This window comes from Eriocheir sinensis, unplaced genomic scaffold (genome assembly GCF_024679095.1).
Source record: "Eriocheir sinensis breed Jianghai 21 unplaced genomic scaffold, ASM2467909v1 Scaffold140, whole genome shotgun sequence".
Taxonomy (NCBI): domain Eukaryota; kingdom Metazoa; phylum Arthropoda; class Malacostraca; order Decapoda; family Varunidae; genus Eriocheir; species Eriocheir sinensis.
The window spans coordinates 592,869-617,865 of record NW_026110740.1 but is presented as its reverse complement, the minus strand read 5'-3'; the positions used below and the strand labels follow the sequence as shown (position 1 = coordinate 617,865).

The 24,997-nt window shown below is 45.8% G+C and overlaps 1 protein-coding gene, 1 long non-coding RNA gene and 1 other non-coding gene across 3 annotated transcripts in view; all 3 read left to right on the top strand.

The window, feature by feature from the left end:
* LOC126989984 (uncharacterized) overlaps positions 1 to 24,997 on the top strand; it is an 88,118-nt gene that overhangs the window by 1,249 nt on the left and 61,872 nt on the right. The window contains exons 2-3 of the mRNA XM_050848578.1: positions 4,126 to 4,182; positions 4,306 to 4,492. Coding sequence (XP_050704535.1) covers positions 4,171 to 4,182; positions 4,306 to 4,492 — 199 coding nt within the window. The 5' untranslated portion in view covers positions 4,126 to 4,170. The remainder of the gene's footprint in view (positions 1 to 4,125; positions 4,183 to 4,305; positions 4,493 to 24,997) is intronic.
* Positions 2,434 to 2,507, top strand: Trnav-uac (transfer RNA valine (anticodon UAC)). The gene has a single exon. It is a non-coding gene; the product is annotated as a tRNA-Val (tRNA).
* On the top strand, positions 21,029 to 23,052 carry LOC126989985 (uncharacterized). The gene is made up of 2 exons (XR_007743929.1): positions 21,029 to 21,109; positions 22,194 to 23,052. It is a non-coding gene; the product is annotated as an uncharacterized LOC126989985 (long non-coding RNA).

The following is a 24,997-nucleotide window of genomic DNA, read 5'->3' as shown; positions in this document are numbered from 1 at the left end:
GACCATGTCAACAGGAAGAATTTCCATAGCATAAACACACAATTAGTGTTTGATGCCAAATATAATATTCTTAATGTTGTAGCTAATTGGCCTGGGTCCACTCATGATGCTCGTATTTGGCGTGAGAGTGGCCTCAAACGCATGTTTGAGGATCATCGTATGCCACCGGACTCATGTCATCTATTAGGGGACAGTGGCTACCCTTGCAGACGGTATCTGTTGACTCCCTTCCCTCTACTATGTGTAGAGTGTGGCAGTCTCCAATTCACTCCCTTTTCCGCTTGGGAGAAGTGAAAGCGGCAATATTTTCCATGATTACTTCGTCAGAGGGTGGGTGATGCAGGAATGAGGAAGACGAACAGGAACGCGTGTCCGTGTTTACATTCAAGAGAAAAAAAAAAGAATATCACCTTGCGCGGATGATAAACGTAACCTTTATTTTATAAATACTACCTTATTATGCCCATATTTCTGAAGTATATCATCATATAACATTGATAAAGTACTATTACTGCATATTCAGTCACTGAAGTGTTGCAGTTCTGCAATTTGAAAAATACATCTTTTGCCAGGACAAATTTTCATACTGGATCAGCTGTTGAGTGAAGTTGAACTTATTTTTTCATTTAAGCTCAGCTATAAGTTAAACTCGAGATTCATTGGAACTTTTAAGTTAAAGATTAAGATTAATTGTAAATTCGGGCCCAGTACACTTAGTGCCGCCAGTACCGGTACTTAGATAATCGGCAGTATCCTAACAACGTATGCCTCGATTGGGAAAAGAAGATGAAGTTTACAAAATAAATGATGCTCAACAAAATGTAAATCCGTGTGGACTGCGAACGTTTAAAAAAATGGATACAAAAACAACAGGATCCATTAAGACACCTCTTTTGGCCGTCACCTGAAGTGGAATCCAATTAAGACATTTCTCATCCCTGCCTAAGGTCGGAAGCTCTAGGCAGTGTTAAGAACTTGTATAATGTAATATATCTTGTAACCTTTTAAAGGATATGACAACAGTAAATGAAAGAAAAGATGATAAGAGTATGCTCAGCTACTCCTTGGCGATATTTGAGACAGAAGAGGACACAGAGTGTGAGGACACAAATGACTTCTTCAGGAAGCACCCCCCCTCGGACCTTGCTGTGTATCAATCAGTCATTGGGGCACACCCGCGGTGCGCGTCGCACCCCGGGTGTGGAAAACTTCCGAGAAAGATGGAGTGAGTGTCGAGTTTTTGCAAATAAAAGCTGGAGAATGGTATAAAAACATCGATTTTTTCTCATAAAATCATCATAAAAGAATCCATAAGACTGCGACATGCAGGCACCAATATATACAGAAAAGGCAACGTTAGGAGAAATCGCCCTACCTGCGGAGGCCGTCACCTTGGCCCTTGTGCCAGTAGTGGGGGGGGTCCCATTACCTCGGGCCAGTATGACATCCAGGTAAACCCGGTGGTGGCTGCGGGAATCATGTTTCTTAAAGGTCCCTCTAAACAAGAAAAATGAGAAAAAAACATCACTCACGCAAACCATTTCATAATATGTATCAAAGCATTTGTGATCAGTTTATGCATCATCTATTTTGGGGGGTTTATATTATGGCAAAAATTTGGCCCATCGCTGGTACACGGTAAAGCCACAAATTTGGCCCGTCGCTACTACACGGTTAACCACAATTTACCTTCCCAGGTACCCAATTTTTGGGCTCGAAAAGGAGAATAAACAGCTTGGCGGGTTGTGCGCCGACTGCCCAGTCAATTTGAAACCGGGTACGCGGATTCATGGGGAGGCGGTGGCTGAGTCGACTGAGTGATGGCGCCGCGTTCAGCAGGACGTGAGTTCAATCCCCGGTGCCACCAAGCTGGGATTTTTCAGCCGCCGCCGAGTGGCTTAAAACTACCCACATGCTGTCCAGAAGACCACCTATCAACCCGGACTCTAGATTCTAGGATTAAAGACGAGCTCCGGGAGGGCAGCATGAGCCAATTTAAGATGGCGCCACTATAAACACTCGCCTGCGCCAGAACGGGCTGGGTCGACCATCAGGGCCCACCGGGAAGAGGCCTACCGGCGCAATAGGCCGTGACGTAGAAAAAAAAAATAAGCGTGCTAACCCCTAGACCGTCGAAGCGCTTTGAAAGTAAAGAAAGATCTAACATAAGAAATAACCGTCCTATCAGCTTACTCTTAGTTATATATCATTCATATACGAATCACAAACACCACAAAGGAGGGGGAGGCGGTGGCTGAGTGGTTAGAGTGCCGGTCCCGCATTCGCCGCGTCCTGGATGATGTCCCTTCGAATCCGACGCTACCACCTGGGATCTTCCAGTCACCGCCGAGTGGCGTAAGACTACCGACATGCTTTCCTGAAGACCACCCATCAATCCTGACTCTAGAGGAACTGTTCAGGGGAAATAATAGGGGCTTCGTGGTGCAGTGGTTAGCACACTCAGCCTACAACCGAGAGAGCCCGGGTTCGATTCCCGGGCGGAGTTGAAAAAATTGGGCGGCTTTTCTGATACCCTATGCCCATGTCCACCCAGCAGTGAATGGGTACCAGGTATTAATCGGGGATTGTGTCCCGTCTCCTAGGATCTGTTCCCTTCTCCTATAAATCCTTCCCCTTCTGTCTCTCTCCGGCATATGACAACAGATGTTGCGCCGACTAAACCAAACTTTACAACTTTCAAGGGAAATAAAAAATGAGCTCCGGGGGTCAGCATGAACCAAGATCAGTTGACGCTACTACAGTATGAACACTTGCCTGCGTCCATGGGCTGGAGCCGACACCCAGACCCCTCAAGAAAGCCTACCGGCGCTATAGACCAAGATGTAAAAAAAAAATAATAATAATAATCAGACAAATCAAATTCCTACTGTCGCGGAGAAGTCTCAGGCCCTGCAGTGGGTTATCCACCAGGGATCACTCTAAGCAGCAGATAAGGCAAAGGAGAAACTTAATGTGCACATATAACCTTTGTGTGGCACTGGATAACCTCACCTACTTATTTCTCTGAACTCCACTTACAGGTGCAGTGGTTAGCGTGCTTAGCTATGAATCTGCGGACCCGGGTTCGTACCCCAGCCCGGACAGAACGCGTTCAACCCACCCAGCTGTTGGGGGCTTCGTGGTGCAGTGGTTAGCACACTCGGCTCACAACCGAGAGAGCCCGGGTTCGATTCCCGGGCGGAGTGGAAAATTTGGGCGGCTTTTCCGATACCCTACGCCCCTGTCCACCCAGCAGTGAATGGGTACCAGGTATTAATTGGGGGTTGTGTCCCGTCTCCTGGGATCTGTCTCCTTCTCCTATAATTCCTTCCCCTCCTGTCTCTCTCCGGCATGTGACCACAGATGTTGCGCCGACTAAACGAAACTTTCCAACTTTTTCCACCCAGCTGTTCATCCTTCTTTTCGGGCTGATCGAGAAATGATTACCTGGGCACACCTGGTGAACATAAACTGTGGCAATACCGGGCTTCATACTGGCCCGTGTCCCCGGTAATGAGTTCTTCCTACCTAAGTCTATATATACCAAGTCAAGTCACTCTGCTTCAAAACTGCGACCGGTACGCGCAGGAGGCGGTTTTGGGGCGGAGCAGCGGGATGACGTCACTTGGAGCCAAAAAAAAAAATACCCGCCAGTTCAGTGGTGACTAAGTTGGGGCCGTGTGTGCACTCTGGTTGTGCATTCTCGCCTTCTTTCACAGCGTGTTCAGGCAAGCCACTGACGAAAAAATACGTCTTTATTGTGCGTGACTGTAATTTCAATGCCTACAAACGGCGGTGTGGGGTGTGAGGGAGGGCATGTTGAAGTGACTGATTTAAATTAGTCCGCCTTTCCTCGTTTTCTCTAAATCCCTGTTTCTACATTCTCTATAATTCTCTTATAGTTTGGCTCCAAGTAGTGTCACGCATAAACCACGCCTCGGCCGTGTCTCCTCCCACAAACCTGCGTATGACTTGACTTGGTGTATATAGACTTAGCTTCCCACCACAGGCTCAAAGGAAGCGATGGAGTTGAGCACCGCAGCCACGCTCAGCTATAGTGGATGCACCCAGCTTTAACTTCACCTTTATATTGCACTAATGTAAATATATTTTTTCTCTCTATAGGGGAGTGATGACAAAGGCCACGAGGGACCGGATGGCAAAGCAGAAATGAGAGATCTGGTGAGTCTGAATAAAATTACAATGAATACGTAAGTACTCCGCAATACATAGTTTCATCACTCTTGTCTTCCTGTCAGCTATTCCGAATATTGTTTTATTCTTTCCTATGTTTTTTTCATTAAGACACGAGACTTCATGGAAACCAATCCTAGTGTTGTGAACGGCCACCAAGTCTTTGAAGGAGACATGGTCTTGACGGAGAGCCAGTGGCGAGCGGTCAGGGAGAGGAAGGCCCTTGCAGACCTCTCAGCGCGCTGGCCTGAACAGGGCGGCTTCCCCACCGTGCCCTACTACCTCGACACTACCGACTGTATGTAAAAATTATGTTTCCATTCACAAGCAGACAAAGACGAGCGTACAGGTTAGGGTCGTATTACAAGACATTTCGCCTCCCAAAACCACACATTGGACAAGGCTTTCGTAAGAGTTGTGGGCATTTCAGGAGTAGTTTATGACCCTGGTGGTAGTCTGACCCTTCTTCTGTATCGTGATCCTCAAGAAACACTCATTAAAACCCGACTGACCCTCTTTGGCCTTTAGAAATAGATGATGTGAGAAGCGAAAGTGTCTTGTAATGCCGACCGAAGAGTATTTGGCCTACTATCGAGATGTGTTAACATACTCAAAGAACCTGAACTATAAATCTCGATTGTATACGATAGTTCAGTAACACAACCAGTCTCTTTCTTTATACCATAAAAAAATGTTTGTTTTCGGTTTTCACCTCGGACTCAGCCGTCACTGTGGCTGCCATAAATGCAGCGATTGCTCACTGGGAGCAAAACACCTGCATCAGATTCCAGCTCACGTCCAACCTCGCTCAACGGCACGTCAGGTTTTTTGAAGGGTCTGGATGCTGGTCGTATGTCGGCATGTTGGCCCAGAATGGACAAGACATTTCCATTGGAAGTGGCTGCAAAGAAGTAAGTACACTATGGTAATATTATGTCGTAACACAATAAATTATATAGTTACCATACTGCACTCCCCAATACCGCTCACTCTACACTGGTTCTGCTCCCATGACATACTCTGTTCCCTCAACATTTAAAACTTATGCCACTTGGTTTAACTGTCTTTCCATGCCTCTGCTGATTCCTTGCATTAAACCTTCCCATGAAGTCTTCTCCTAAAACCTTCCTCTATTAAGAAACCATACGAAAGTAAATGAAATTCAGGAGTCGCAGCTGTTTGCACAGAAGATGACAGCACCACAAAACATTACCAGTGATAAATAAATAATAAATAGTAATAATAATCGCTGAGATAATGATGAATAACAATAAAAAAAATAATGGTATTTATTATGTGTGTGTGTGTGTGTGTGTGTGTGTGTGTGTGTGTGTGTGTGTGTGTGTGTGTGTAGTAATTTAGTTGCCAGAGGCTTGACAAAGTCTTAATAACATCGTTCTCCTCGACGCGGGTCAGCTCGGCATTGTCGCCCATGAGATCGGCCACGCCATTGGGTTCGTGCACGAGCAGAGTCGCCCCGACCGTGACGACTATGTGGTCATCAATTATGGCAACATCCAAACTGGCAGGGAAAACAACTTCAATAAGTACAGCACGTCAGTGGTCAACACCTACGGCATACCATACGACTACTCATCCGACATGCACTACGGCTCTACGGTGAGGGACTTTGCATGAGTATGGTTTCCTTCTTACCATGATGACTATACGCTCCCCTATTGTAAAACGTCTCGTCGTCTTAGGGCCAGTTTTACAGTCCAATACAGCAAGTTTGCGAGCTCCCCTACCAAACGGGGGCTTCGTGGTGCAGTGGTTAGCACACTCGGCTCACAATCGAGAGAGCCCGGGCTCGATTTCCCGGCGGAGTTGAAAAATTTGGGCGGCTTTTTTGATACCCTACGCCCTGTCCACCCAGCAGTGAATGGGTACCAGGTATTAATCGGGGGTTGTGTCCCGTCTCCTGGGGTCTGTTCCCTTCTATAATTCCTTCCCCCTCCTGTCTCTATCCGGCATATGACCATAGATGTTGCGCCGACTAAACCAAACTTTCCTTTTCCCCAACCAAACACAAAATACGACGAAAATTCCTTGTAGCTCTAGTTGATATAAAAAGGTGGAGGGAATTTTAGGAAACTACACAGGAAATCTCTTAATTAGTATATCATGTAATGAGTAGAAATAGCGGATCATTGTAGTGGATATGGTTTGGTTTGGGCGCTTACAATGACAGAGGGCCAGTTTCACAGTTCCCCATGATGGGTTCGTAAGCTCCCAAACCAATACCAGAGCCTTCGAAATTTCCTTGTATAGTGTCTGGTGTTTATATTTAAGTTCACAAATTTTATGAAACTATACAGGAGAAGTCTTGTGTATTTAGTGTGGCATCGAAGACCTCACCATTTTGGATTGTATGGGATTCTATAGTTTGGTTCGGGCTGTTACGAAGACACTGTGTTGGACTGTGAAATCGGCTCAGAGTGTTGGACTGTCGAACTGGCCCTTAACTCCCGCAGCAGACTCTCCCTTGACACATTTTTCAGGGCTTCACCAACAACGGCAAGACGACCATCGCCACCCTATATCCCTTGGCGCAGGAGCTCATCGGCCAGCGCACGGGACTCTCTCACAGGGACATACTATTGGCCAACACCATGTACGGCTGCATCAGTGAGTATGATATATGAGTAATTAAGGGGCTATTACACTGGGCAAATTTTCCGTCGATCTTCAGTCAAACCACGATTTCCGCTAGCGTGGATCTCATTTGTTTCTTGTTATTGCTGATGATGATGATGATGGTGAGTAATACCGTCGTCCTTCGGTGAACTCTACCGTAGCTTTGGAAGATCGTGGACACGTCAGAAAACCACGGAAATATGAGAACCACGCCAGCGGAAATCGTGGTATGATCATGTTTCCTAAAGGCCCTTCCATCTAAGCGAGAAAAATGAGAAAAAATCAACACTCACGCAAACCATTTCATAATATATATCAACGCATTTGTTTATGCATCATATATTTTGGGGGGTTTATATCATGGCAAAATGTAGCCCGTCGCTGGCACACGGCAGAGCCACAAATTTGGCCTGTCGCTGCTACCGGGTTTAAAGAAAGGCGTGTCAGTGGAAGGGACAAACATTGAAACTCTAATGTAAGTAAGTTACGGCACATGTACAATATTTTTTATCCAGTTTCCTTATCCAGTTCTTCCCTTAAGTTGTGGCTGCCATTAATATTACTATAATTTACAAAATGAATTGCTTAATCTTCCTATTGATAAAAAAAGGGGTTTATATTGAATGTTGGAGTTCTAATTTCCACGTACAATTTTTTTTCCAGGCAAAAAACAAGAGAGTTAAGTCTAAGACCTCTGAGTTGTAGTTTTCAATCTCCTTGGTAACAGAATAAGTTTAATAAAATACTATATGAATTTGTGAAAAATGGTAGTTTCTGATTACTAAATACTTGATGCTCACTTAATGTTCTTTATTTTTCTAAGGTATATTGTAAACACGGCCAATTGCTTTTCATCAGTTTTTATTGCCCTGTTCTCTGCAGTAAACGTATCTGAAAGAATAAATTTTAATTTGAGGTTTATGTGTATGATACATCAGTCTTAACCACTTAAATGTGGTTATGCTTTACCATAATTTGATCATTACCTTGAAAGTCTTGTTATGACACACTTGCCATATTTTCCGCGTTACTGCTAAATACAATAACACAAATTGTCCCTAATGTTTGTCAAGGAGGCCTCAGAATTACCCTAAAAACTACGCGCTTCTCGCGCTCCAACCACCCAGCATTTTGAGCTGGGCTAAGACACCATCGCTTCTCACATCAACTATTTCTAAAGGTCAAAGAGGGGATCAATCTGGTTTTCATAAGTGTTTTTTAAGGTTCATGGCACAGAAGGGTCAAACTACCACCAGGGTCATAAAACTACCCCTGGAAAGGCCTACAGCTCCTACGAAAGCCATGTCAAATATGTGAGCTTGGGCGACGAAATGTTTTAAAATACGCCCAATAGCCCCAATGTTTCAAGGTCCTAAATACGCCCCTGGTCTCCAATCATTTACATTCCGCAGCAGTGTTGCCTCTCTGTTTCCTACCGATATTTTCATCCTGACTGCGAGGGGAGGAGGCATGCTATAAAAAAAAATGTCTGTTCAGAGCATGAAGCCGGTTCAAGGTGTGGCAGATTCCTGAATTCCCATGAGTGCGGCAATGCCAGTTCGACCGCCAATTATCCGATTAGCACCGTCTCCCTACTTACCCACCCACAACCCACCTGTTTATCTCTCTCTCTCCCTCTCGACCCGGGGGAGGGACCTAAGGGGACACGCCGACCGCCACCACCACCACCAAAACTTGGCAATATGGGAAAAAATCGTTGCCACATGTCATAGAATTTATTCAATTCGTTGTTATAATCCTAAACATCGACACTCATTGTACTATGTAGCTTCCTTTACTATATACAGAATACATAAAATATCACAAATAGCACAGGGATGGGAAATAAGAGAAAGACGCATGTACGAAGATTGATTTGGCAGGATGGCTAGAGGTAAGCGACGATACCAGCTCCACCCTGAACCGACTTCATGCTCTGAACAGACTATAACTGCATGCCTCCTCCCCTCCGCGGCCTCACACAACTTTGAACTCTTGCTCACCCCTATCCGAGCCAAATCCCTTATGCAAGTGTTAACCAGCATTTTCATTCCTTCGTCCCTCTCTTTGATAATGTCTGGAACAGCCTTCCTTGGTCTGTATTTCCTCCTGTCTGTGACTTGAACTCCTTCCTATACTGAAAAATGAGCACGTTTGCTTACTCGGACTTATTGTAGGAATTGATCTTTTTTACAAATAATGTTTATATCGCTCCTATTTTAACACTCGCCAGGCTTCAACCACCATTACTTTTTCGAACCGTTTCCATCGGCGAAGTATCCATGCACTTACCATGCGGTTTGAATTGGATGATGAAAAAATCCCATCGCGATAGGAAACAAACATGTATGCATATGGTAAGGTACTAGTATTAAATAATTTGACCGTCGACACCAACTAAAATGATCAACAATTTTCATTTTTTATAGATAAGTGGCTTGCTGCTTGCGGAGTGAACGCCGACCTCTGCCAGAACGGCGGGTTTTATGGAAAAAGCTGCGCTTGTGTGTCCCTGGGCACCTCAGGGCCAACTGTCAGACAGTGACAGGAGACTACTACGGTGATTGGCCGCCGCTTTGCACACCTTGTCTCTGGAGCTCTCAGAATACTTGTTTTCTTTGTTCCTCTGTAGTGAGGAAGCACCTTACGATAGCTTGGCTCTTGGGATAGAAGAGGATAACAGTTCAACCTTCAATTACAGTGTAGTCCAAGAATTCCTCATTAAATCATATCTATTGCTCAGCGAACCATTTTGAAAAATTGGAATGATCCAGTGACTATATATATAATCGTTCTTTTTCTAGTGGATTATGCAAAATCCGGCTGTTTTGGCATAACTGTTGACACCAAACCTCGTCTTCCACAGACGACTTGACGAATCCCTGCACTGAGAAAGTAACTCAGGAAGGCCTCCTCACCTCGCCGGGCTATCCAAGCAACTACCCAAATAGTGAGTGAAAGATTTACATAGATTTACAGGAAGACACCTACCGAACGGGCGCAAGCCACTCCCGGTGAGGTATATATGGGAGGTGAGAAGGGAGCTGAAGCCCTCCAAAGACCCTTCCCATGTCCTCACTAACCGTTTCCCTATTGTCTCACCAACACCGGAGAGTAGTTCAGCATGCTCTCTAAAGACAGATCCTCTCTTTATCCACACCACACTACATTCACACAACATATACACCTTTTCCCAAAATCAAAATTTCAAAATGGCGCGTACACCAAGCCTCAGGTCCCCCGACTGGGGGACCACAAATTCCCCCAGGGAGGACTCCCCTTCTGGCTGCCGACCCGAGAGGTGTCATGATAACTCCTCGAACCTCTTTCTTCTCAATTTCTGCAACATTCGCGGGCTTCGCTCTAATTTTCATTCTGTGGAACATCATCTCTCCTCCTCTAAACCTTACCTTCTTTTCCTATACGAAGCATAGTTTTCTGTGGCAACTGACAGTAATCTCTACTCTGTTCCCTCATACAATCTCTATTCTAACTTCCAATCCAAAGCTGGATATCGTGTCTACGTACGTAACGACTTCACTTGCTCTCGTGCCCACGACCTTGACTCTTCTGAATTTGCCATCATCAGGCTAAGATTTCATTATCACTCTATTACTAAATACATCTCTCACCAAACTCTACTAACTATGTAAAATTCTTTGACTATTTGAATTCCAAAGTGGACCACATCTTGACTCTCTCCCTTCGCTGAAATCTCCAATCCTAGGAGACTTCAATGTTCACTCACCAGCTTTGGCTTTCATCCTCTTTCACTGACCATCCTGGTGAACAAGCCTACAACTTTGCTATCCTCAACGACCTAGAGCAGTTGGTCCAGCACCTACGTATTCCCGACCGTCTTGGAGATCGGCCCAACATTCTAGACCTCTTCCTTACCTCAAACCCTTCTGCTTATTCTGTCAAACTGTTCTCTCCTTTGGGCTCCTCCGATCACAATCTTATTTCTGCATCCTGTCCTATCGCTCCTGTACCCTCTGGACCCACCGAAGGCGATGCTTCAGCATTTGCTTCAGCTCGGTGGGACAACCTGAGGATGTACTTTTCCATTTCCCGTGGAATGATTATTGCTTCCAGGATAGAGACCTCTGTGTGTGCTCAGCGCATCACAGAGGTGATTATCTCTGGAATGGAGGCATACATTCCTCGTTCTTTCTCTCCTCACGCAAAAGCCTTGGTTTAATCACGCTTGTTCTCGTGCTGTCAATGATAGAGAGGTAGCTCTAAAGGTACCAGAGCCTTCAAACTAATGCTAATTATGAACTTTACATTTCTGCCCGAAATCGTGCCAAATCTATTCTCCGACTAACCAAAATTCTTTCATTAATAGAAAATGTCAAAACCTTGCTTTCTCTAACTCTTCCCGTGACTTCTGGCATCTAGCCAAAACATCTCCTCCAACTTCACTTCTTCTTTCCCTCCACTCCTCAGTCCTGACAGCAACGCCGTCTCATCTATCTCTAAGGCTGAACTCTTCAATCAAACTTTCTCTAAAAACTCAATTCTTGACGATTATGGGCATATTTCTCCTACTTACCCCCCCTCAGACTCCTTTATGCCTGTTATTAAGATTCTTTAGAATGATATTTTCTATGGCCTCTCTGGCCTCAATACTCAGAAGGCTTATGGACCTGATGGAGTGCCTCCTATTGTCCTTAAAAACTATAATTCCTCTATATCTACCTTTCCTTCCTGCTGAAAATACCCCTACATATAGCCTGTGCCTAAGACGGGTGACCGTTCCAGTCCCTCAACGTACCTTCCTATAGCTTTACTTTCTTGTCTGTCTAAAGCTTTTGAATAAACCCTTAACCGGAAGACTGAAGCATCTATCCACTTTTGACCTTCTTTCCGATCGTCAGTATGGATTCCGCAAGCGGTGTTCTAATGGTGATTTCCTTGCCTTCCTATCTGGCTCATGGTCATCCTCTCTCAGCCGTTTCGATGAAACTTTTACTGTTGCGCTAGACATATCAAAAGCTTTTGATAGGGTCTGGCACAAATCTTTGCTTTCAAAACTACCCTCCTACGGTTTCTATCCTTCTCTCTGTACCTTTATCTCCAGTTTCCTTTCTGACCGTTCTATTTCTGCCGTGGTAGACGGTCACTGTTCTTCCCCTAAATCTATTAACAGTGGTGTCCCACAGGGTTCTGTCCTATCTCCCACTCTTTTTCTGTTGTTCATTGATGATCTTCTTTCCAAAACGAACTGTCCTATCCATTCCTACGCCGATGATTCCACTCTGCATTATTCAACTTCTTTTAATAGAAGACCCACCCTTCAGGAACTTAACGACTCAAGGCTGGAGACTGAAGAACGCTTAGCCTCAGGCCTTACTATTATTCCGATCTGGGCAAGAAGAACCTGGTGTCCTTCAACGCCTCAAAAACACAGTTTCTCCACCTATCCACTCGACACAATCTTCCAAACAACTATCCCCTATTCTTTGACAACACCCAGCTATCACCTTCCTCAACACTAAACATTCTCGGTCTATCCTTAACTCAATATCTCAACTGGAAACTTCATATCTCATCTCTTACTAAATCAGCTTCCTCGAGGCTGGGCATTTTGTACCGTCTCCGCCAGTTCTTCTCCCCTGCACAGTTGCTGTCCATATACAGGGGCCTTGTCCGCCCTCATATGGAGTATGCATCTCACTCACACAGCTCTTCTGGACAGAGTGGAGGCTTAGGCTCTTCGTCTCATCAGCTCTCCTCCTCATACTGATAGTCTTCTACCTCTTAAATTCCGCCGCAATGTTGCCTCTCTTTCTATCTTCTATCGATATTTCCATGACTGCTCTTCTGAACTTGCTAACTGCATGCCTCCCCCCCTCCGCAGGCCCCTTTGCACTCGACTTTCTACTCATGCTCATCCCTATACTGTCCAAACCCCTTATGCAAGAGTTAACCAGCATCTTCACTCTTTCATCCCTCACGCTGGTAAACTCTGGAACAATCTTCCTTCATCTGTATTTCCTCCTGCCTACGACTTAAACTCTTTCAAGAGGAGGGTATCAGGACACCTCCTCCCAAAACTGCCTATCTTTCGGCCACCTCTTTGGATTCTTTTTAGGAGCAGTGAGTAGCGGGCTTTTTTTTTTCATTAATGTTTGCTTTTTGTGTGCCCTTGAACTGTCTCCTTTGCTGTAAAAAAAATAAAAAAATAAAAAATAAATAAAAACACAGACCCCATGGTCCAGACTAGGTGGCCTGTCCCTAAACCTAAGTGCTTCTACATTAGTCAGATGGCTCCTAAACGTTGCATTTCCTTTCTAGTTGACATTAAGTTGAAGGAAGTGACGATCGAGCTTGTTTTTTAAAGGAGTCAATCGTGTTACACTGAACCACTGAAGGTGGGAGCTTATTCCATTCTCGCACTACAACGTTGGTGAAGAAAAGAAGAAGAGAGAGAGAGAGAGAGAGAGAGATTTGTTTGTGTGTGTGTGTGTGTCTTGTCTTGAAGCCAGACACAGTGTGGGTGGGCGGGCTCCCTTTGTGTGGTGTTGTCTGTTCACCCTCTGTTCCGTTCTCCCTGCCCCGGCAGTCCAGTGCGTCAAGTGGATTGCAGCTCCCGTGTGCCACACGTGCCCCAGTGACCTTCTCAGACTTTACCTGTACGAAAAGAATCCCTACTGCGGCTCGACTACAGAGACGTGCTGCTACTGATGGTCTGGAGATCCAGAACCGACAACTTGTACAACGGTGAAGTGTGCGTATACAAACCCCCTGCTCGCTCTGGCATTTTTTTTTTTTGTACGTGTACGCCTGTAGCGCCGGTAGGCTCTCTTGAGGGGCCTGGATGGAAGTCGGCCTCAGCTCGTCATGGCGCAGGGCAAGTTTTTACAGTGGCGCCATCTTCTCTTGGCTCATGCTGCCCCCCGGAACTCGTTCTTGATTCACTTGGACGGTTTCCTCTAGAGTCCAGGTTGATGGGTGGTATTCAGGACAGCATGTGGGTAGTTTTAAGCCACTCGGCGGTGACTGAAAATCCGAGGTGGTAGCGTGGGGATTCGAACCCGCGTCGTCCTCCACGCGGTGAATGTGGAGCCCAGCACGCTACCAGTCAGCCTTCGCCTACCTGCCCCGTGACGGCGAGCAAGGCTGCCACTGTTACTCTTACAAGACGTATTCACTTCTAATTATTACGTAACAAGTTTAGTTTGTGATATTCCTTTGTGCCACTAAACTTGCACGATGGTGACCGTGACCACTCAAGTTCTTCCAATCCTCGGCAGGTATTGTGGCACGGACATCACTGCAGGCCAGACCTTCACCGGAGCCGGTCAAGAGATGATTTTATACTTCAGGGCGATAAGTAATAATCTTCGCAGGGATGGTCTGCCCAACTCACTGTGCCGCAACCGGGATGCACGTAAGTGACAAAAAGAGGGAGGGAGAGTCTCAGGACCAGCGAAGAGTAGAATCACCCTTCTGCGTTGTACATTCATCAGCCTGTGTTTTACAACAAAGGAGACAGCTCAAGGGCTTTACAAAATAAAGAAACAATAATAAAAAAGCCCGTTACTCGCTGCTCCCAATTCGTAGATCGCAAATATTTTACGTCCTAATGATTCCTTTATTTTTGTTTCTCTTCAGAATCACCAATGCAGAAACCCCATCATCACCACCACCACAGCAACAACCACCATTACCGAACTCACCACCACAGCAACAACCACCACTACAGAACCTACCACCACCCCCACCACAGCAACCACCACCACTACCAGAACCCACCACCACCACTACAGAACCCACCACCACCACCACTACAGAACCCACCACCACCACCACCACAGCAACAACCACCACTACAGAACCCACCACCACCACTACAGAACCCACCACCACCACCACTCACAGAACCCCACCACCACCACCACCACCACAGCAACAACCACCATTACGGAACCCACCACCACCACTACAGAACCCACCACCACCACTAGAAGACCCACAGCCACCACTACAGATCCACCCACCACCACTACAGAACCCACCACCACCACTACAGAACCCACCACTACCACCACTACAGAACCCACCACCACCACTACAGATCCCACCACCACTACAGAACCCCACCACCACTACAGAACCCACCACCACCACTACAGAACCCACAACCCCCACTCCAGAACCCACCACCACCACTAAACAACCCACCACCACAACTACAGAGACCACCACCACCACAGAACCCACCACCACCACCACAGAACCCACTCACCACCACTACAGAACCCACCACCACCACTACAGAATCCACCACCACCACTACAGAACCCACCACCACCACCACAGACCCACCACCACCACAGAACCCACCACCACCACTACAGAACCCACCACCACCACTACAGAACCCACCACCACCATTACAGAACCCACCACCACTACAGAACCACCACCACCACCCCAGAAACCACCACCACCACTACAGAACCCACCACCACCACTACAGAACCCACCACCACCACTACAGAACCCACCACCACCACAGCAACAACCACCACTACAGAACCCACCACCACCACTACAGAACCCACCACCACCACTACAGAACCCACCACCACCACAACAGACACCACCACCACCACTACAGAATCCACCACCACCACTACAGAACCCACCACCACTACAGAACCCACCACCACTGAGACACACCACCAACAATACAGAACCCACCACCACCACTACATAACCCACCACCACCACCACCACCACGCAACAACCACCACCACAGAACCCACCACCACCACTACAAAACCCACCACCACCACCACCACATCAAAAACCACCACAACAGAAACAACCACCACCACTACAGAACCCACCACCACCACCACTACAAAACCGACCACCACCACCACTACAAAACCTACCACCAGCACCACCACTACAAAACCCACCACCACCACCCCGAGAGCAACAACCACCACTACTAAACCGACCACCACCACCACCAGAACCACCACTACAAAACCCACCACCAGAACCACCACTACAAAACCCACCACCAGAACCACCACTACAAAACCCACCACCAGAACCACCACTACAAAACCCACCACCAGAACCACCACTACAAAACCCACCACCAGAACCACCACTACAAAACCCACCACCAGCACCACCACTACAAAACCCACCACCGCCACCCCCAGCCCTAAACCACCAAGATGTTTAATTCAGGCATTCAGCGGAGTGTTCTACTGGTCCTCCCCAGGCTTCGGGATCACCAACTACCCGAATAACTTTAACTGCGCACTGCGAGGAGTTTCGGTATGTGCCTTACTTTTTTGGCCGTGGTGGGTGAGGCAAGTAATAGCTCATTCCAGCGTCACAAAGCGTCCATGATATTACGAGACATGATATTCTATTCCAGAGGAGAAGAAAGCCGAGTTAGTGCACTGCCTAAGGTCATTGTTCTGTCTGCCATTCCTATTCGCTTGCGTTTCCATTTTATTGTTCAAATCAAGAATTACTGTTATAAAACGCCTTGACGCTGAGTATATCTAAGTAGTCAGGGCATACACTATATATCTCTCGCATTTCCTGGAAGCTGAGAAGATGGCGCCACTATAAACACTTGCCTGCGCCATGACGGGCTGGGGTCGACTACAATCCAGGCCCCTCAAGAGAGCCTACCGGCGCTATAGGTGTACACGTAAAAAAAAAAAAAAAAAGACTTTCAAGTAAGAAAGTGCATTTTACGCACACACACACACACACACACACACACACACACACACACACACACACACACACACACACACACACACACACACACACACACACACACACACAAGAGGAAGGTATCAGGACACCTCTTCTCATGTAATTGACTGCTCTTTTGGCCACCTCTTCGGACTCTTTACAGGAGCAGCGAGTAGCGGGCTATTTTTCTTTTTATTGTTTCCTTTTTTGTGTGCCCTTGTGCTGTCTCCTTTGCTGTAAACACACACACACACACACACACACACACACACACACACACACACACACACACACACACACACACACACACACACACACACACACACACACACAGAGCTATAGTTATATATCCTCGAAACACGCCACTAACAATCTGACTCGGGCAGTATCACAGTGTCCACGATAATAATTCCACTCGACGTAGTAGTGGAGTGATAAAAGGTGCGCCCAAGAGTTCAGGGTTTATGAAATGAATAAACTGCTCCGTTATTTTTGTAGCAAACCCGCATACAGGCAAACAGGTCAGGGCTTATAGAAGTATTCCTTTGCTTGTTCAGACGACATCCTTGTTGACGCTGAAACTGGAGAGGTTCACGCTGCAGGGAGCGCTGAGAAGATGTGTGGATGGCGTCGAGTTAACATTCTTGTACAATCGAACGACAACGTGAGTAGCGTGTGGTTTGTTGCTTGGGTGACTAAAGGTGGAGTGTGCATGCTGAAGACATAGAGTAACAGGTGATGCCTTATACAGCGGAAAAGTTAGAAAGTTTCGTTTAGTCGGCGCAACATCTGTGGTCATATGCCGGAGAGGGACAGGAGGGGGAAGGAATTATAGAAGGCAACATCTGTGGTCATATGCCGGAGAGAGAGAGAGGGGAGGGAAGGAATTATAGGAGAAGGCAACATCTGTGGTCATATGCCGAAGAGAGACAGGAGGGGGAAGGAATTATAGGAGAAGGCAACATCTGTGGTCATATGCCGGAGAGAGACAGGAGGGGGAAGGAATTATAGGAGAAGGTAACATCTGTGGTCATATGCCGGAGAGAGACAGGAGGGGGAAGGAATTATAGGAGAAGGCAACATCTATGGTCATATGCCGGAGAGGGACAGGAGGGGGAAGGAATTATAGGAGAAGGCAACATCTGTGGTCATATGCCGGAGAGAGACAGGAGGGGGAAGGATTATAGGAGAAGGGAACAGACCCCAGGAGACGGGACACAACCCCCGATTAATACCTGGTATCCATTCACTGCTGGGTGGACAGGAGTGTAGGATATCGGAAAAACCGCCCCAATTTTGCCACTCAGCACTGGAATCGAACCCGGGCTCTCTTGATTGTGAGCCGAGCGTGCTAACCACTGCACCACGAAGCTCCCCCTTTATACAGCGGCAGGTAAGGGTAGGTGTCAAGGGATGGTCCGCTTGTTTAATGGGTAGTTGTTGTATTAGTGTTAATGACTGGGGTGGGTGAAATGGTTGGGCGTTTTGTCCCTCGTCACGGAGAGTTATGGTGTTATGGCGAGGTTTATAAATGGATGAAGGGCTTTAATAAGGGGGATATTCATAAGGTTTTGTTGGTAAGAGAACCGGGTAGGACACGAAGTAATGGGTTTAAACTGGATAAATTCAGATTCAACAGGGACATAGGCAAAAATTGGTTTACTAACAGGGTGGTGTATGAGTGGAATAGGCCTAGCACTCATGTGGTGAGTGCCAATACAATTGTCACATTCAAAAATAGATTAGATAACTTCATGGACAGCGATATTAGGTGGGGTTAGATACACGGGAGCTTAGGGTCAAAGGAGCTGCCTCGTACAGGCCTACCGGCTCTTGCAGACTCCTACGTTCTTATGTTCTTATATTAAGGAGGAAGAGCGGAGTGGGTTTCTATACTTAATTCACATGTTTGGTTGACAACGAGAGATGGGAACGATGCCCAACGTTACCAGATTACCGTACGCATAACATTGTATTTTCCTGTTTCTGGGGTGGGTTTCATCATAGTGGTCTCCCAGACGTGGTGCCACGCGCAGTTGGGAAAATTTCTTGGGCGTGTTTCATCACCGCGCCACAAGCACTTCCAAGTTGGATTGGGGGCGGTCTTGGGAGAAACCATCGTTGCCAATCTTCCGCGTCGCTTTGACGTCTAATATGTCTTCAATTAACCTAAATTACACTTCTTATGTATAATTATGGAATTATAAATATAAAAAATTGATATTTAGTTGAAATACAGCGATAGTATCTTCATTGTAAAGAATATGTGCACGTATTTTTGTTCCGTCTGCATCTTCAACGGCACCACGGTGTAAACAAACATTTAGTGAGTCGTGAGTAGACCCTGGCCACCTCGCCACCATGTCCCGCAGCTTGTACTGTGCATCAAATAACACTTGCACATTGATGCTGTGGTAGTTCTTGCGGTTGACGTACACTTCTTCGTGGTCATGTGGGGCCACTATTCTTACGTGGGTGCCATCAACAGCACCCACCACACCGAGAAAACCAGCAATTTCGGCAAACTCCGCCTTCATTCTCTGCTGCGCCCCCCGGTTTAAAGAGAAGCCATTGAACCGCCTCATATTCTCTTGTGTCACGAGAACATCCACGGTCTGGGTGATGATTCTGCTGACTGTGGCCCGGGAAACTCCAAAGTCATCTGCGCTGCACTGCTGCATTTTCCCGGTGGCGAGGTATCGCAGAGTCAACGCCACTTTCAGCTCCGCTGTGACCGCACGGCTCCTCTCAGTCCTGTTGCCTGGCTTGGTAGCTTTCGTGATACATGCCCAATGTTTCTCGCACACCTGGGACTCCTTGAGCACACTTCCAAGGACTTGGGAACTTTAATGAAACCCACCCCCATAAATATTGCAAAAAAAAAGAGCAACAATAATTACCGCTTTTAACGATAATTATAAATGCATATCGTTATCTTTGTGGGTACGATAGTTTTTGGTCAGAAATCGGCAAAAACAATACGCCAAGTACGACAATCTGGTAACGTTGACGATGCCACTACAGACGACGCTGGGTAGGCGGTGGCTGAGTGGTAGCGTGCTGGGCCCACATTCACCACGTGATGGACGACGCGAGTTCGAATCCCACGCTACTACCTGGGATTTTTCAGTCACCGCCGAGTGGCTTAAGACTACCCACATGCTGTCCTTAAGACCACCCATCAACCCGGACTCTAGAGGAAACCGTCCAAGTGAATCTAGAATGAGTTCCAGGGGGCAGCATGAGCCAAGAGAAGATGGCGCCACTATAAACACTTGCCTGCGCCATTATGGGGTGGGGCCGAACACCACCCAGACCCCTCAAGCGAGCCTACTGGCGCTATTGGCGTAGACGTAAAAAAAAAAATATATATATATATATATATATATATATATATATATATATATATATATATATATATATATATATATATATATATATATATATATATATATAACCTTGTTCTTAATTTAATCACCAGGTTGTGTGGGTCTCAATCAGGGAAAGTCTTTACATCGCCATCTTTCAATTTCAACGCGAGATTCTTCACCGACCCACGAAGACCTATCAGGGCTACAACATCTCCTTCACGCCTGCAACCACGAGTTGTCACCAGGTAAGGAACGTTGTGGATTTATCTGAGCTTCTCCGGCAATACACAACTGTGCTGCTTGCTAAGTTGTCACCAGGTAAAGGGACTATGGGCCGTATTTTAAGACATTTCGTCGCCCAAGTTCACATATTTGACAAGGCTTTCGTATGAGTTAGGGCATTTCCAGGAGTAGTTTATGACCCTGGTGGTAGTTTGACCCTTCCCCAGTAGCATGAGCCTAAAGAACCACTCATTAGAACCTGACTGCCACCTTCTTTGACCTTTAGAAAGAGTTGATGTGAGAAGTGAAACTGTCTTATAATACCACCCTATTACACTGGGCAAATTTTCCGTGGATCTTCAGTCAAACCACGATTTCCGCTGGCGTGGTTCTCATATTTCCGTGGCTTTCTGACGTGTCCACGATCTTCCAAAGCTACGGTAGATTTCACCGAAGGAAAACGGTATTACTCACCATCATCGTCATCAACAATAACACGAAACAAATGAGAAACACGCCAGCGGAAATCGTGGTTTGACTGAAGATCCACGGAAAATTTGCCCAGTGTAATAGTAACCCCTTAAGGAACATTGTGGACTTATCTGAGCTTCGCTACTTCGGCAATATACAACTGTGCTGCTTGCTAAGTTGAGATTCTCGCCAGATGGACATATTGACAGTAGATGTATAATATTATCCATTGTATATATTTTTTTTGTGTTTAGTAATAGTAAGATAAATTATGGAACATAGTTTGTATTTGAATTCGACCCATCGTACAAGCACATAAGAGAGCTGCTTATAATCCCTGCTCGATACACCCTCAAGCCTGGTATCATAATCACTATGGTATCCATCCACAGATAATCACGGCAGCTGTTGGTCAGACTGGCACAATAACTTCCCCTCCAGCAGAAAAATACTGCGAATACCGAATCCAGGTAAAAACGGATGTAACACAAGAAAGGTATTAGTGTGTGTCTCTCTCCACAACACTGCCACTCCTGCGGGGGTGTCGACAAGAGATTTGTTTGGTCATGTCATCTATTTTCATCAAACCTTAACCCGTCCGCTGCGATTGGCACGAATTTGGCCTTCACTGGTAGCCTGGTAACACATACTCCCAGGTCTTTCTCTGCCTCTGTGGTGGATAGTGGAGTGTTTCCCATGTGGTATTAGTGTGCTGGATGTCCCTTCACTGGTAGCCTGGTAACACATACTCCCAGGTCTTTCTCTGCCTCTGTGGTGGATAGTGGAGTGTTTCCCATGTGGTATTAGTGTGCTGGATGTCCCTTCACTGGTAGCCTGGTAACACATACTCCCAGGTCTTTCTCTGCCTCTTTGGTGGATAGTGGAGTGTTTCCCATGTGGTATTGGTGTGCTGGATATCCCTTCAATGGTAGCCTGGTAACATACACTCCCAGGTCTTTCTCTGCCTCAGTGGTGGACAGTGGAGTGTTTCCCATGTGGTATTGGTATGCTGGATATCCCTTCACTGGTAGCCTGGTAACATACACTCCCAGGTCTTTCTCTGCCTCTGTGGTGGATAGTGGAGTGTTTCCTATGTGGTATTGGTGTGCTGGATATCCCTTCACTGGTAGCCTGGTAACATACACTCCCAGGTCTTTCTCTGCCTCTGTGGTGGATAGTGGAGTGTTTCCCATGTGGTATTGGTGTGCTGGATATCCCCTCCCAAGATGCAGGACCTTATATTTTTCTTCATTGAATTGTAGCAGCCAGTTTTTGTTCCATTCCTGTAGCTTGGTGATGTTTTCTGGTAGGAAATCCACATTCAAGGGGTTAAAACAATCACCACCAACTCCACAAAAGGTTACATTATACTTGAGTCCTTCACACGTACCATGCGCTTGCTTCCTCCAACACTCCAGTGATTTATAACATTATCACTTGCTCATCCCCCCTTCAAACACCCATTTTTCTTCGAGCAGGTCGCCAATGAAACATCAGAGGCCCGTTCCATATCTACCTCTAAGGTAACGCAACTCTCTTTTTTTTTGTCCAAAGGCTCCTTCTGGAAGTCGCGTGAAGGTCAACGAAGTTACATCAAGGATTCTAGGGACAACGAACTGTGAAACTGACTGGCTTCTGCTGAACGGGAGGAGTGAGAAGATGTACCCGTCAGACACCAGCTTAATTATCTGCGGCAATAGGGTAGTGCCTTCACCTCTGATATCCCAGACCAATGAGGTGTACGCAGCTTATCAAGGCACCAGCAGCAGCAGCCGCGGTTTCACTATCAAGTATACCGTCATCTAAGTCAAACGTTCCTGGATTTTCTCGCCAATCACGACTCCAATGTATCTATACGGGCACGAATTTCATTTTCTTTACAACAAAGGAGACAGCTCAAGGGCACACAAAAAAGGAAACAATAATGAAAAAAAAAGAGCCCGCTTCTCGCTGCTCCTAAAAAAATGAATCAAAAGAGGTGGCCGAAAGAGAGGTCAATTTCGGGAGGAGAATTCATTAGTACACCTGCAACCCTTTCAGTTTGCCTCTTGCCCACGATGTTTCTTTGTTTAAAAGCATATCATTGGTAAGCCAAGTCAGCTGATATAACTTAAACGAGGAACAGATATCAAGGCTGGTATTACAAGACACTTTCCCTTCTCACATCAAGATATTTCTAAAGGTCAAAAGGGGATATCAATCAGGCTCTAATGAGTGTTTTTTAGGCTCAGGGTACAGAAGAAGGGTCAAACTACCACCAGGGTCATAAAACTAGAACCGGAAATGCCCACAACTTCTAGGAAAGCCTTGTCAAATATGTGTTCTTGGGCGGCGAAATGTCTTATAATGCGAGCCTAAGCATCCTTATAGTGTTCTACAATAGCCGCCCCAAGAAAATAAATATATGCAGCAGTTTCATGTATTCCTACCCCCCTCTCTCTCTCTCTCTCTCTCTCTCTCTCTAGTTAAGCACAGAAATTTACTGATCACGTGAGTGCCGGCTACGTCGTTTTTTCCGTATTGTCTGCAAAGTTTGTTTTTATAGCAAGGGAGGAAGCTCAAGAAAAAAAAAGCCCTCTAGAACCTGCTCAAATGACAACAACAACAACAACAAAAACAACAACAACAACAACAATAACAACAATAACAATAACGCTACAACCAGAAGACGAACATGAAAAAAAAAGAAAAATAAACAAGAAGAAAAAGAAAAAAAAGAGGAAATGGAGGACAAAGAACAAAAAAGTAGAAACAAAAGCAAAAAAAAAAACAAAAAAAAAACAAGAACTATCTATATGGTGGAGAAGATGAGGAACAACAAGAAAGGTAAATGAAGGATACGAAGAACAACGGATAAAGAAGAACAAAAAACAAGAACGGAGAAAGATAAGGACAACAACAACTTGAGATTCAGAGGGAAAATAACGAGAGGTCAGGAGAGAGGTCAACTTCGAAAGGAGAGATGTCTCGATACCCTCCTCTTCAAAGAGCTAAAGTTGTAGGCAGGAGGAAATACAGGCGAGGGAAGGCTGTTCCAGAGATTACCAGCGGAAGAGATGAAAAAACAAGGATGGGAATTTGACAGCATAGGGACGAGGAGATAGGAGGAGACAGACTGGGTACAGATTACAAGAGGAGTCAGACAGGGGTGTGTCCTGTCCCCAGACTTCTTTTCTCTATACGATCAACGAGTGACAGAAGAATTGGAAAATATGGATGGAATTTTAATTGGAGGTAGAAATGTTTACAATATAAAGTATACAGACGACACTGTACTTTTGGCTGACTCAGAGGAGAAACTACAAGCACTGGTGAACAGGATACAGGAGAGCTGTGAGAGGAAACGGCTAAAAATCAATGGCAGTAAAACAGAGGTTATGGTGGTTACAAAGAAAAAGCAAATTTCGAGTGGGGATACGGATTGGTGAAAGGCTTATTGAGCAAGTATAAAAATTTAATTACCTTGGGAGCATGATTAGTGAAGACGGAGGAAGTGAGAAGGAAATAGGCAGGAGAATATGTATAGCAAAGACGGCATTCGGAAATATGAGGAAACTGTTGAATAATTTGAGTATGAATATGGAGATGCGATTGAGATTATTAAAATGTTTTGTGTGGTCAACTTTACTATATGGTTACGAAACATGGACAATTATAGCAAATACAAAGAAAAAGATAGACGCGGCGGAAATGTGTTTTTAAGGAGAATGTTGAGAAATCCCTGGACGGACAGTGTGACAAACCAGGAAGTTCTGCGAAGAGCAGCAGTAGATAGGCAATTAACGAAAAGTATAAGAAGCCGACAACTAAAGTTTCTGGGCTATGTGCTAAGAAGGAGAGGACTAGAAAGTGACTGTTTGCCTGGAAGAGTGGAAGGCAGAGGAGCGAGAGGACGTCAAAGAATTAAATTTATGGACAGCCTGCTACAAGACATGGATGGAAGACACAGTGTGGCAGAAGTTGTGAGAATGGCTGATGATAGTGAGAGATGGAGGTCCGTGATCCCCGACGGGGGGGGGATAATAATGAATAATTAAATGTTACGGGAAAATAATAGGAATATGTATATTAGTATTACGACTACGAATGTGTGTGTGTGTGTGTGTGTGTGTGTGTGTGTGTGTGTGTGTGTGTGTGGATTTGATATCTCAGTGTCACCAGTGACTGAGTTATTTCTTTGGTTTTGTTTTGAGTTAATGGTAGGACATAAGGTTTGCTCTGAGTGAAAAAAAAAGTAAAGCGTTAAATGATGGGCTCATAAAATTGTGTGTAGAGTGCTGCGATGTCAAGCTGTCAAGTGGCGGGTGACAGGAATACGAGATGGGATGGCTCTGGCAGAGAGAGAGAGAGAGAGAGAG